The sequence below is a fragment of the Aulonocara sp. 'chitande type north' Nkhata Bay genome, linkage group LG9 (assembly GCF_057382095.1).
Source record: "Aulonocara sp. 'chitande type north' Nkhata Bay isolate Kocher_YH1m ecotype deep benthic linkage group LG9, A_spYH_male_GT1.1, whole genome shotgun sequence".
NCBI lineage: Eukaryota > Metazoa > Chordata > Actinopteri > Cichliformes > Cichlidae > Aulonocara > Aulonocara sp. 'chitande type north' Nkhata Bay.
The window spans coordinates 31,884,502-31,897,451 of record NC_141352.1 but is presented as its reverse complement, the minus strand read 5'-3'; the positions used below and the strand labels follow the sequence as shown (position 1 = coordinate 31,897,451).

General features: G+C 40.0%; 1 protein-coding gene across 5 annotated transcripts in view; it reads left to right on the top strand.

Moving 5' to 3' along the window:
* The first annotated feature begins 2,137 nt into the window (after positions 1-2,137).
* The window catches only part of col11a1a (collagen, type XI, alpha 1a), a 68,668-nt gene continuing 57,855 nt past the window's right edge, over positions 2,138-12,950 (top strand). For all 5 annotated transcript variants that reach the window (XM_086306978.1, XM_086306977.1, XM_086306975.1 and 2 more), the window contains exons 1-4: positions 2,138-2,493; positions 6,991-7,155; positions 7,493-7,706; positions 9,932-10,094. In XM_086306978.1, the coding sequence (XP_086163104.1) occupies positions 2,379-2,493; positions 6,991-7,155; positions 7,493-7,706; positions 9,932-10,094 (657 nt within the window). In that variant the 5' untranslated portion in view covers positions 2,138-2,378. The remainder of the gene's footprint in view (positions 2,494-6,990; positions 7,156-7,492; positions 7,707-9,931; positions 10,095-12,950) is intronic.

The following is a 12,950-nucleotide window of genomic DNA, read 5'->3' as shown; positions in this document are numbered from 1 at the left end:
CTGGTGCTGCTGTCACCCTGGCATCTTTGAACTGTACTGTAGCTGATTCACTCCAAGTTCCAAGTTCCAAGTTCAACTTTATTGTCACTTCAACCATATACAGTTTAAAAATACACAGTGAGGCGAAACAACGTTCCTCCAGGAACCAAGGTGCTACAAGACAAGTTAGTGCAAAAAAAATAATAATATATAATATATCTAGTAATAATATTGTGCAAAAGAGCATTTACAGGTTGGTGTGTGCGATGGTTTGGTGGTGTAGGTCAGTGTGTTTGCGCTTTGTGTTGGTTAGTCAGTCCAGTCTCAATGTTTTGAGGTATTTGAGTTAAGCTGAGTGATAATGTTAGTGTATGTGTGTGTGTGCGTGTTTATCAGTCAGTCCCTTTTTGCTGAGGAGACGGATGGCTTGTGGAAAAAAGCTGTTGCACAGTCTGGATGTGCGTGCCCGAATGCTTCGGTACCTTTTTCCAGATGGCAGGAGTGTAAAGAGTGTGTGAGAGGGGTGTGTCCGATCACTCACCCCAACTTTATCTCCTTTGAAGTGCACTTCTGACTCTAAAGCAATAAAAATAAGTGAAAATACACACAAAAATAAGATTCTTTGCCCTGAAAGACTTGCCAATCATGCAAATTTCATTTGACCAGATGTTTTATTAGACCAATGTAGCAAAGTTACGTGCATGATTTACATCTGATCAGGAAAATAACAATAAAAACAGTTAAGATCCTACAAGCTAGATACATTGACACCAAATGTGTCTTAAATTTTTAACTGGAACAATTTCTTATGAACCAAAAAATAAAATTACACTCAGGATTAAGCAGACCTCCAAAAGAACCCATGGACGTCACTGGAGCCCACTTTTCTTGAATGACTGCCCCTGCTCTGTGAACCATGCTAGGATGAGATGTAGCATGAAACCATCTCTGACCAGACAGCTATTCTTCCCAGCCATGGATTCGGTCACTGGGCACTGGGACTAGCATCTGATACGATTTGGCTGGGAGCTGGCTGGGCTGGCCTGGGAGGATGAGCTGGCTGAAAAGACAGAGGCTGATCAGAGCTCTTGCCATCAGTGGAGTGAGCCAAAAGACATACAGATCTGACTCCTAAATCCAGGAATGCTTCAACTTCATTCAATTACAAGTTAAAGTTGTTTAAAAGAAAAAAAAAAACAAAAGAAGGTAACTTGCCTTAGTGTGTTGTGGTCCAAGAAATTGAGGAAGTAACTCTCTGTCTTTCTGTCTTTTTTTTCTTTCCTTTAAAAAAACTTTAAAAGCAAAATGACCTAATCACTGATCTAGAAAGCACAACATAAGGTTTATTGGCTTTGAATAAGAGCATGGTGTAAGTATAAAAAAGCGATAACATTAGCAAATAAAATGAAATGTATCTTCAGGTTTTGTTGTTATTTCTTTTTTTAGTTTAACTACACATCAGGAGAACATTACCCTTCATGACCAAAAACAAACAAACAAACAAACAAATAATATTCTGTTAGCTTGTTGAAGGTCAGTGTATGACTAAAATATTCCGTAGGTCTAGTTGGTCTGGATGTTTATGAGGCATAACATCAAAACATTTATTGATCTCTCATACCCCAAAGCAAAACATCTGCATCCCTCTAATTTATTCAAGTGTTTTCTTTCATTCCACACCCGCAGGACCTTTCAGGATCGGTTTTCTTTTCCTTTTTCATGTTTCTGTCCACGGAAAATCCTGTTGATTAGTATTTGTAGTGATGTAAAATATTGAATCCTCAGTGACTCTGTAGCACTGTCTGGTGTTTTGTTTGATTCAATGGTGCATTATAATTCACTACTATTATTTTTGAATGGTGTATAAGAAAACATTGTGGATAACAAATGATGTAGTCTCTGGTGAATTGTAGATATTATCAATGTTACCGAACATCCTGCGTGCACAGTTTTCCCAGGTCATTATGAGCTGTGTCAGAGTTTTCTTTCATGAAAAGCGCTCTGAAGAGACTTCGGGGGGCGCACAACAAAGCCAATGGGTGGACCCGAAGGAGAATTTCCAGCCCCGTGATTTGCTAATCGGGGGCTGGTTCACTTGTCATTTCCCTGTAATCCTTGCTCTGGTTTGTGGAGCTCGCCCAGCCCTCCTGTCCGTGGACGCACCAAGTGTACCGATTGCACTCTTTGCGTTTTGGATAAAGCCCGACTACCTTCACTGTGAAGGCTGGGCACGGTACAGGAGGATCAGGGCCTCGTTGTGGCTGAGAGAAGAGGCTTAAATTCGTCACATATGGCTTTTTTGTAGGACAGTATCTATCATTACTTGGGATTGTGGAAGGGACGTCAGTAAAAATCACTTAAGTCGCCCAGAAGTTTTATACACTTGTGGGCGCGCGACCATGGAGATGCAAAGGTGGTCCACAAGGTGGAAAACGAAAAGGTGGCTTATGGATTCCACTGTAACCGGATTCATCACTATAACCTTGGTTCTACAGGCTGCTAATGTCAGAGCAGGTAAGATTACTATGTCCCAAACGCCTCTAATAAACTTTGTATTGCCGAAAAGGGGACGGTGTACGGAACGCCGACTGGATGGCAAACCTAGGTAACTGATGATGGAGATTGGGGGGTGGGGGTGTAACATACTTACCTGGAGAAGGCAGCGTTATGCTCGCATCGCAATTAGACGTGTTTTCCCGTTTCACAAACAAACGAGTCACAATAAGGTGAGACTGCCCCATATTTAGAAGCCGATGAAAGCCGAACCAAAGGCACCGCAAAGGTGTGCCCTGTTACTGCCACTGTGAGGAGAACCGTTAAATACTTTGAGACAGGCGGCGCAGGTAGTGCTCGTGAGGAATCGCTTGAAATGCGTGTATTAGTTGATCAAAATCCCGTTAATTAAAGCAAATTTTACCTCGTGCTACTTTTACGCATGAATGAAAAGCGTCTGCGGCAAATATGAAACACATGGCCTAATTAAATTCATCCTAAGCCGCTGGTATGCACTTATAAAGATCAGGAAACAGAGCATGGTGCTTTTTCTCTCTCTTTTTTGTAAGATTCACTTGGGCAAAAAGAAACCTCTTTGTTTGAACTGTGGTCCCCTAGGTGGATTGGAACACGGTTAGCAGGGTGGGCTTTTCCAGCCAGATGGCACTGGACATTTGTCGGACCCTGGACTTTGTTCACTTGTTTCTTACAACTGTTTAACTGCACCACTCATATCAGAATGCAGTTCTTTACTTCATGCCTGGCTGAAGATATATTCAACAGTGGATTGGTGTTTAACTTTGGCCGTGATCTGATTGCCAGTCTCATATTATACAGTGGGTGAAATTCTAACGTGTGAACGTGTGGAAAGATATTTAATTGAAGGTTCTTGGGCACAAACATTTTGACGTGAAAGTTGTGGTTTGCGGAACAGCAGCAATCGTTTCATGAAATCCGCTTTTATGAAAGGTCTCAGTGGATCTCCGACCTGTCAGAGCAGAGTGCAAATCAACTGTCGGTGTGGGTGCTAATGTGGTCATGCAGGTTCACCCTATCTCCACACTGCCCTGGTCCACACCAAAGCCCAAAAACTGGCCTGTGCATCCCCCCTCCCCCTTGCCACCCACCAACTTTGCACTTAAAGGTTTGGTCAGCTGCAGGACAAGGCTGTGTTGTGTCCGTGGTGGGAATGCTTCCTCTCTAAGTATTGAGCAGTTATTTGATGATGGTCCTTTTTGAGCTTCCCTATGATTTAAGAGCCTTCAAAGAGCAGACCTGCGTATGGGCCTAGCCTACCATTACAGCCACAAGTGACATGGTTCAGGATTACATGGGTCTCACATCTTGGCCGACAACTCTGTAAGGACTCCTTGTTTAAAAAAAGGCTGTTGGAGATAAACATGAACTTCATAGTGATATTTATCCAATACCTGCAGTTTGTCTAGTGGGTTTTCAGTGGTAGACTGAAAGCGTGTTCTGCAAAACAAGAAATAAATGCAGTTCAATTGTTTCACTTGATGTTGTGCAAATGCAGGGGTTCATGATTACGTTGTTGTGCATTTATCTACTTCACACAGCATTTTGGTATCATTTGTTGTGTTAAAGTACTACAGAACCTGTTAAATTTGATGAAAATTACTGAATTTATGGTCTAAATTGAAAATGTACCGTTTAATAACTAAACAACTAGAGACATTTTTATACAATTTAAATATCCTCCTGCAGACTTTGTGCTCTATGGTCCTAATTTCTTCGCCACTCTTTATGGCAGTAGGAGCTGTTCCTGTAGGGTGCCCTCTCCATCTAGCAGTGTACAGACACGTTTTCTCAGCCCCTGGGGCGTAGGCTCAGATGTGCATTCCAGCAGACAAAGCTAGCATTTCCAGAGTCTTCTCCTTAAAATGCCCAACTGTGAACAAGAGCTAATCAGCTCCTTGCTGGACCTTTGTCTGCTGAAGCTGTCACACATTTATTGTTATTGTCAGTTCATTTAGAGATTTAAACACAATGGGGCAAACAAACCCATATTTCCATATGGAGGCATACAGTAAAAAGAGATAGTGTGAGGAAAAGTAAAGTGAAGGAAGAGGAGTGGGGGGAAATGCTTTGAAAACTGGGTTGGTCTCAGTGAAGTTTCTTTGGTATGACAGCAGCATAAAGCCGTCTTGTTTTAGCCGGCAGCGTGGTGGAAGTTAAAGGAAGCAGAGAGGGAGAGTGGGGGAGAGGGGCTATATATATAGAAAGAGAGAGAGAGGGAGAGAGAGAGACACTCTGAAGATGTTATTAGAGTCTCAGGGAGCTGCAGGTGAAAAGGTCCTCTTCTATTTACCAGCCAATTTTACATTTCTTTACCTTAAAAGACAAAAATGCTGAAAATGAGAAAGTGAGTGTGGGATTTATTATAGGAGTGTTATGTACAGTTTAGTTAGAGTTGAGAGTATTTGGCCTCAGATGTGAATGATGATATCTTTTGGAACATGCAGTTTACAATGATGTACACTTGTGAACATGACAAATAAATTAAATCTGTCCATTTTGATGTCTTATGGCAACAAAGCTTTATATTGCTCCTCCCATTCTCCTCTTTCTCTATAGTTTGCATTATCATCCACGCAAGGAGTGATGGAACAACAGAGTATTTAGCAGCTCAGGTACTGGTTCCTCCTCCACACTAAGGAAGGTCCATCCTGAGTTCTTCTCACAGCTATGTGGCCTATTTACTTAGCCTTGAGGGCAAACACACCAGCTCATCAGATGCACTCTTTTAAAATCTGTGCACACTCATTTGGCCACCTTGATGGATTGGCCAGTATTGACGTTTTCACAGCACCACTGTATGAGGGTCGTAGCCTGGCCAAATTGGCACATCTGGAACATATGAGTCCTGGAGTCTGAACTGAAAGCAACTCTGCGGGAACTCACAATAAGCTCCTCAGTTCACGCTCCAAAATAAGTAGTTGCTTCATCCTCACAAGCTACAAAAATGACCATGTTGTCCTTAGTGAGGGTATTCCCACAGTCACGGCTGATAATGCTCTCAACTTCGCATTTATTTAAGATGTTTTTAGATACTTTGCCTTATCTTCCTTTGAGCGTTTTGTTGAAATGCGAGTGAGTTAATCAGCCAACACAGATTTTTCTTAGAGGGATCTATTAGCGGTTGGTGTTTGTGAACAGCCTTGTGACTTCTTCAGATTTCAAAGTTCAAAGTGCACCAAGTTTAAGGAGATCAGCTCTCTGCTAGCATTTTGACCTGTTGTGACTATCTAATGATCTTATACAAGCCTTCTGTATGAGAGCTGCTAGTGGCACATTCAGTATTCAGTTGTAGATGTTAAGACAGGAGCTTGTTCCCAGAGCACATGCTTCTCCGAATGAATGAAACATGCTCTTTCTTTTCTTTTCCTTGCCATTGCTGGAATGTTAACCAGAAAGTGTTGAGATCGACACCAGTGACTTTTTTTTAACATCCTCTTGTGTCAAGAAGTTAGAGAAATACAAGAGTTATTTGACCTCAACATGCCAACCATAACAGCGGCTTGAGAGCGATCAGAAGAGGCTTACTGATGCTTTCAGGCACCTTTGCATGCTTCCGCTCCAGAAAAACACATTAGTGTTATTACATCCAGCAGTCTGCAGTTGTATTGCCTGATTTATTCAGATACCGCTGTCTGCTTCATGGAGTAAACTGAGCAACTGTCATTTGAGCATATTCAGGAGTTAAACTCATTTGTCTATAAATAACGCTTGCTGAATTTATCCATCAAATATTTCACATTTTTATCAGACCTTGGGCAGGAAAAAAAAATCTTCCAGCTGCTAATGGCCTATATGGCCAATGTTGGTATATATACATATGGTATATGTTGCAGTTGATGTTTTCCCAACCTAATGTTTTATGATGAGACAGTGGTCTGAATAGAAGGCATAATTACAATGCTTTCCCATGGGAGTCCATTTGCACCCACATAGGCTCCTTTATGTAAAGCACATCAGATTGAAGAGTCTTATCAAGGTAAACCTATCCAGGTGTTATAGAGCTCGAATTCTGTTGGTGCATTGTTCATTGGTATGCTTGGCTTAGACATTTCCTGTCAGATGAGATTGTAGAGCCTGGGCAAGGCCACATTTCCTAATTTAACTATTTATTGTAAGAAACTGAACTCCACATTTAACCAGCATAACACACATATTTTTGATAAAAAGCCATAATTTATAAAAATTTAATTTAACATTAGGTAGAAGTCCTGTTAGTGCCCTGCATTTATTTACAAGCACAATGACATGTTTATTTATATAAAAAAAAAATGTTAAAAGCCCCAACACTCATCATTGTTCCCTTAATATCTTTGGACTTTGTTGAGAATGCACCTTCACTTTAGCATACTATCTTGATGGACTGCGTTTTATGTTTCCAACCTGAATCGTTCATGAGGTGGTTATGAAAAGGAAGCGCACCTTCATGTTGCCCACAGAAATCGCTGCAATAACCTGATGTTTTCTTTGCCTTTTAAACAGCAGAGCCAGTGGATGTCCTAAAAGTATTAGCATTTGAAAATTACCCCAAAGGAGTGACAAAAACAACAGGATTTTGCGCAAACCGAAGAGCATCGACGCCAGATACAGCTTACAGAGTTGCCAAGGAGGTCCAGATCAGTGCCCCCACCACACAGCTATTCCCTGGTAAGTACCTTTAACCTTAGACTGCTATGTGCAAACTGCTAGTGACTGCTTTTATCACGACATTAGGTGAGCATGAGAAAAACATACCATGCAGATATGTGTAGATTTCCATGCGCCTTAATATTTTACCAAAATTAAAAGCGAGTAATGTCGCATCATTATAGTGTTATTATTATTGTAATTCACTGTGATAAAATGAGTATTTACTGAGAACGTACTAAAAATATTTATTGGTAGTTATTTATTACTTTTGAAAAGAAAAGTGATGCTGGGCGAAATTAAATTTTATTTATTAGATCATCTCAGTCACATTAACTTTTCTGTTTTGACCATGCAGGTGGTGTTTTTCCTGAGGATTTCGCCATCCTAGCCACAGTGCGTCCCAAATCTGGCATCCAGTCCTTCTTGCTGTCCATTTACAACGAGCAAGGAGTCCAGCAGCTGGGCGTGGAGGTTGGACGCTCACCTATCTTCCTGTATGAGGATCATAATGGCAAGCCAGTCCCAGAGGAATACCCCCTGTTTGATGGTCTTAACCTTGCTGACGGAAAGTACGTCAGATCTCGAACATTCACTCACGTAGTCACGTATTCGAACACATGCACAGGACCTCAGAGGGAATGGGTGTGGAGAGTGAAGGGTGTTAAAATGCAACATGGGGCAAAGGAAACATGCCAGTGCTTTGGCATTTTGCAGCACTGAATAGTTTTGAACAAAGTGATCCAGCATTTATTTATTGGTGCCAGTTTTGCTGGACTATGCGTTCCTATAATGCATTGAATGCTATTTTAATCAGCCTAAAAATAGTTTAATGACCATGTAAAGCTAAATATTTTCTGATTCCCACTGACTTGTTCTTTTTAATAAAAGTGAGAAAACAACCCAGATCTTCCCCTTGTTGCGCTGCAGGTGCTCATCACCGGATTAGCCATCTCATCAGGGGTCTGTGGGCATAGAGACAGGTCAGAGACAGACACTGGATTATTGGGGCACAGCAGGACTGCTATGGACAACCTGACCTCATCTATGAACTCACTGCCTCTGGTATTTTAGAGACAGAGGCAAGGGGCAGTACCAGAAATACAGGCCTCTTAACATTTAGCATAAACCTGATTATCTTCTCCCATGTTCAAAAATCACAAAATGCTCAGTGGGAGTTTTTAGGTCACTGTCAAGAGTCCATGTGCAGGGACAGGCTGGGGATAAATAATCAGAAAGGATGCTGTGCTTTACAGTTTCTTCCAGTGTTATTAAAGGATTTTGCACTTGCTGAACATGCTGAACTTTAGAAGGAAGTCAGAACCCAGTCACAATATTTTTGTGCTCTAAATTGGCTTAAGATGAGTTATAGTATATATGCTGTTATCATAATAGAAATAAGCTTGACAAATCCTTGAAAAGTCAGCAATAATGCTGCTTCGTGAGCATTTTTCAGCAAATGAAAGATACTCTGAGCCGGCTTTGTGCTAGTCTTGTAGGCGGTTTTGCCCATTATGTGCTACTTGCTTTGTTAGAGAGTGCACTGTTTTTGGTGGAGGACTTTCCAGCTCAAGGTCTTGTTTAAAACTTCAGTGGCTATAGCTGCATGCATGGATGGATTCACTGGTACTAGCAAGCAGACACTCAGGCTGAATAGGGAGGTACAATGATCTGCTATTAATGAGGTAAAAAGGAGCATTCTTTTATTTAGAAAAATGGATAAGATATGATGCAACTTAGTTTTGCCATAATTACACTTTTTAAATATGATTTATATAATAATATGCTTTTTCAAATATAATCTTACCCCTCCGATCAATATGCACTTAAAGTCTGAGAAAACTGACTGAAGTCAACGATTGCTTTTCTGCCACATAAGGTGACAAATAGTCCTTTGTGCCGTAGTGCTTATCCCAGAGAGTGTTGCACATTTATTTTTCTCCAAGCTCCATTTCCTGCCCTGGAATGTGTCTGTATGACTTAGCTGATATTCAAAGACACATTTTCACTTTTGGTAACACAATTGACCACGCAGATAAATGAATTATCAGAAACAGTTATATCTGTGATTAAAAAAAAGGTCTTTGATTGCTATCTTAAGTTAAGATGTTGTCAGGTCTCATCTTCCACCTGTGAACAATGTTTTGACTGTCTGTCTCCTGCTCTGGCAAGGCAAGCCTTCCTGGATCTTGACACACACTTTCCACAATGTTCACAACGTCTGTCATGCTAAGTAACCCAGAAGGAGGATTAAGTTTGGAGTTTAATGAGTGTAATCCCGTGTTAAACAGGGCCAAAGTGTGGGGGCAAGAATGTGGTCCAGTGCTGCCTGGTATGCAATAGCCCTCAAGTGCAGCGCAAATGGTGCAGAGGCAAGGAAGGTGTCAGACTCACGTGTGACCCCAGTTAACCCATTGCATCGATGGCGGTTGCCGATCAAAATATACCATAAACACTGGAGCATGTATTGTAATGAGTATTGTGAATTTCTTTCTCCTTGAGTTGTGTTGTGAAGCAGTCAAAGTGGACTACATACTGTTAAAGTGCTGATGTTGTTTTAGATTATGATTAAATTAAATTAAATTAGATATCCTAATTTGTACTTGACACCTATAATAATATTTTTTAGCAGCTATCTGCTGTGTCAAGGCCTTTTTATTATGTGAGAATTCCCACAGCAACAACATGCAACAACATTTCAAAAATGATTAAATAACAAGCAGTTAACTTATTGAACTTTATAGATGTTTCCTTTTTTTCATTTATTGCTTTTCTCCTTGTGTGTGTCCTTGATTAGGTGGCATCGTGTAGCCATCAGTGTGGAGAACAAAGTGGCCACTATCATTGTAGACTGTAAGAACAAGGTCACCAAAAACCTCCCCAGGAGTGACCATGCCTCCGTCAGCACCGATGGCATTACTGTGTTCGGCACCAGGATACTGGATCAGGAGGGTTTCCAGGTAAGGTTGTCAACGTGGTGGATTGCATATGTACAGTGTTTGTGATTGAGTTTTCTAATCTGCATTTTGACACATTTGCTTTGTATTTTGGCACATTGTTTAGGAACCATGCATCTGCCATCTGTGACTGAAAAAGTAGAAGTTTAATCCATTACTGTGTGTATTAAATGCATTTTTCCCTTGTTTAATTTGAAAGAGTATTTACTGTCTACCCAGTTTTGAAAGTGCGTTGTTTAGTAGGTTATAGTTTAAATCCCGCTGGCACAGATCCTTGTGATCCTGACAACATGCGTATCAGATATGAGATATCTGAGACCATTTGAGCTTTGTCGCTTCTCATTTTCAGTAAAGCTACCTTGTGGCAACTTTAACATTTGCTGTTTTATTTGATCTTCCCACAGAAGAATTTTCCATAACTAAGGGATATTGAATATAAATCGAATACAAATCTGCTTTGTTCTGCTTCAAACTCCCAGACTGTATGAGTAACTGTCTGGGAGTTTGGGTTTGTTACCATTTGTTCGTTCAGTGTGATGTTTGTTCTGCTTTGAGGCGCAGGTCATCCAGAGGTTGATGGTGGCAGTGGGTCAGGCAGACGTAAATAATGACAAACAGAGGCTGAATTGTCATGATATTTATGGTGAAACATAAAGGTCACTGGGTGGCTGCATGAGAACTATTTTGGACTGAGGTTTGCCTAAGTGGTACAGACTAGATTTACTGCCTACTTTTACTTTTATTTAAAAAAGTAACCATTGCAGGTGTATATTAAAGCATATATTTATGTGGATGATTCACTTATGTATTTTAATATATTCCACAAAGATGAGAAAAGATAAAACAAAGACATCAGTGTCTAATATATAAATCCAACATTAAAGACCTTTAAAAGCTCAAATCAGACACAAAGACATAGACAGCACAAACAGTCACACCACTTCATGTTATGAGAACATGTTTGCTTATCCTGTTTACGTTTATAAAGCATTATTTTGCTTTTTATGTTGTATATCCTGATTATTTTTGTGAGAGCCCCTTAAAAAGGATTGTTCATCTCAAGTGAATAATCTTTCTAAAAACATCTAAAAAATGTTTATCAGCTGACAAAACCAGATTGTAGTTTATGATCTATGATGGCCGACTTATTCCTATTTGTTGTACTATTTTTTTAAACGTTTATAAGCAGATTTGCTTTCACATATCCTGTCAGTTTTGATTAGATTTATGGGGGGGGGGGGGGGGGGGGGGGGCACTGAGGCCCGTGTTTGTATCAAACAGTGTGTCTAGTCAGAGGCTGGCAGTGGAAGGGCTGAAAATATGAGCCATAAGTCACCTAACAGGATCTTCTCTGTGTAGTTTTTGGAACAGGTCTCCTGTCTGTTCTCTGTCCTTGCGCTCTTCAGATATCCTCAGTGCCCATTGCATGCTGGGATGTACAGTAGAGGGGAAGGAAATACCTCGACCTTTTACATTCATGCCAATTTTTTTATAATGAGAGATGATGTCAGACCTCCCCCTGATGTTTTGATCTTTTTTTTTTTTTGTAAAATTGGTCATTGCTCGAGTTTTATGAGATTTGACCTGGTAAAAATATAACTATGTATAAGAAAATTTAAAAAATGTTTTGAAATGTAAGGAATACAAAATTTCCAGTTTGTCCAAAAGTTTTACTTCTCTGTTAAATGAGTAGTGTTTGATTTATAGGGTTAGATAGCACACATTGCTGTTATGTGTTTCTTTACTCAAATTTTGGAATTTATTTTCCCAACTTCACCTGCATTTTTCATAAATGTCTATTCATGCAGTACCTGCCTCAGGTTTGAGGCGACCACCATGGCAAAGGGATCTGGCTTAGATGAATGGGAGTCTTTCATTGAGCCTTCAGGCCTTCTTAGTTGCTCATCTCCTCCCCTCCCTGCATACTCACCCATGCTCACCACCCCCTCCTCCCACTGTATCCTCCCTAGGTTCAGGCCTCCCTACTGTGTTAAACGAGACTGTCTATTCATGCCTGGTGAAAACACTCACACATATACACACACATATATATATATGTATAAATGCACAGATATATCACTTTGCCTTTTGAGTTCTTTTTCTTACTTGTGCATTCTAGTGTTTACTAGGATTATAAATCACATATTGTTGTAATTGTTGTATGAGGCTGTCTAATTACAGCTGACTGTGGTTAGACTTAAAGGTATGTTGCCTTTGGCTACAGTATGTCAAAGGACACATGCTGATGATAAATTTGGCCAGTGATAACTTGCCTCTGTATTTAGAACTTGAAGTAGGACTTTAACTGAGAGAGAAAAACAAACAAATAGCTAACTGTCACAGAAAAAGGTGACATTGCTGCATGCTAATGGTTCAAAAAATAGATGTTATTTCAATATACCTCTCGATTCCAACAATTTTACTATGCGTGGACCTCTTCCATGTTTATTTATATCCCAAGATGCCTTGTGGTTAGGATGAGGTAGAATGTAAAAAAAGATATATGTCAGAATTTTCCCTTTGCAGATCACAAATATGATTATTTTCCAGGTTTATTTCTGTCACTTTGTGCTACATAAAGTATAAGACAGATGCAGTTTTTCCAAAAAAAACAAACATAACTTTTTATTAGCGACTCCTTGACTTAACTAGTACATGTTAACAACGATCCGTGAAATAAACAAAGACATGTTTCAGATAATAATGTAATAACTGGTAAATTTATTTGAAAATTATAATAATGTTCTTCGTAACTGCTTTGACCCTGCTTATCCTGATTAACTAAAATTAGCATAGCTTTAATTTTAGTTACTTTTCCCTTGTTAGATTCTTTAACAGATCCATTGGATGTGTGGGTGA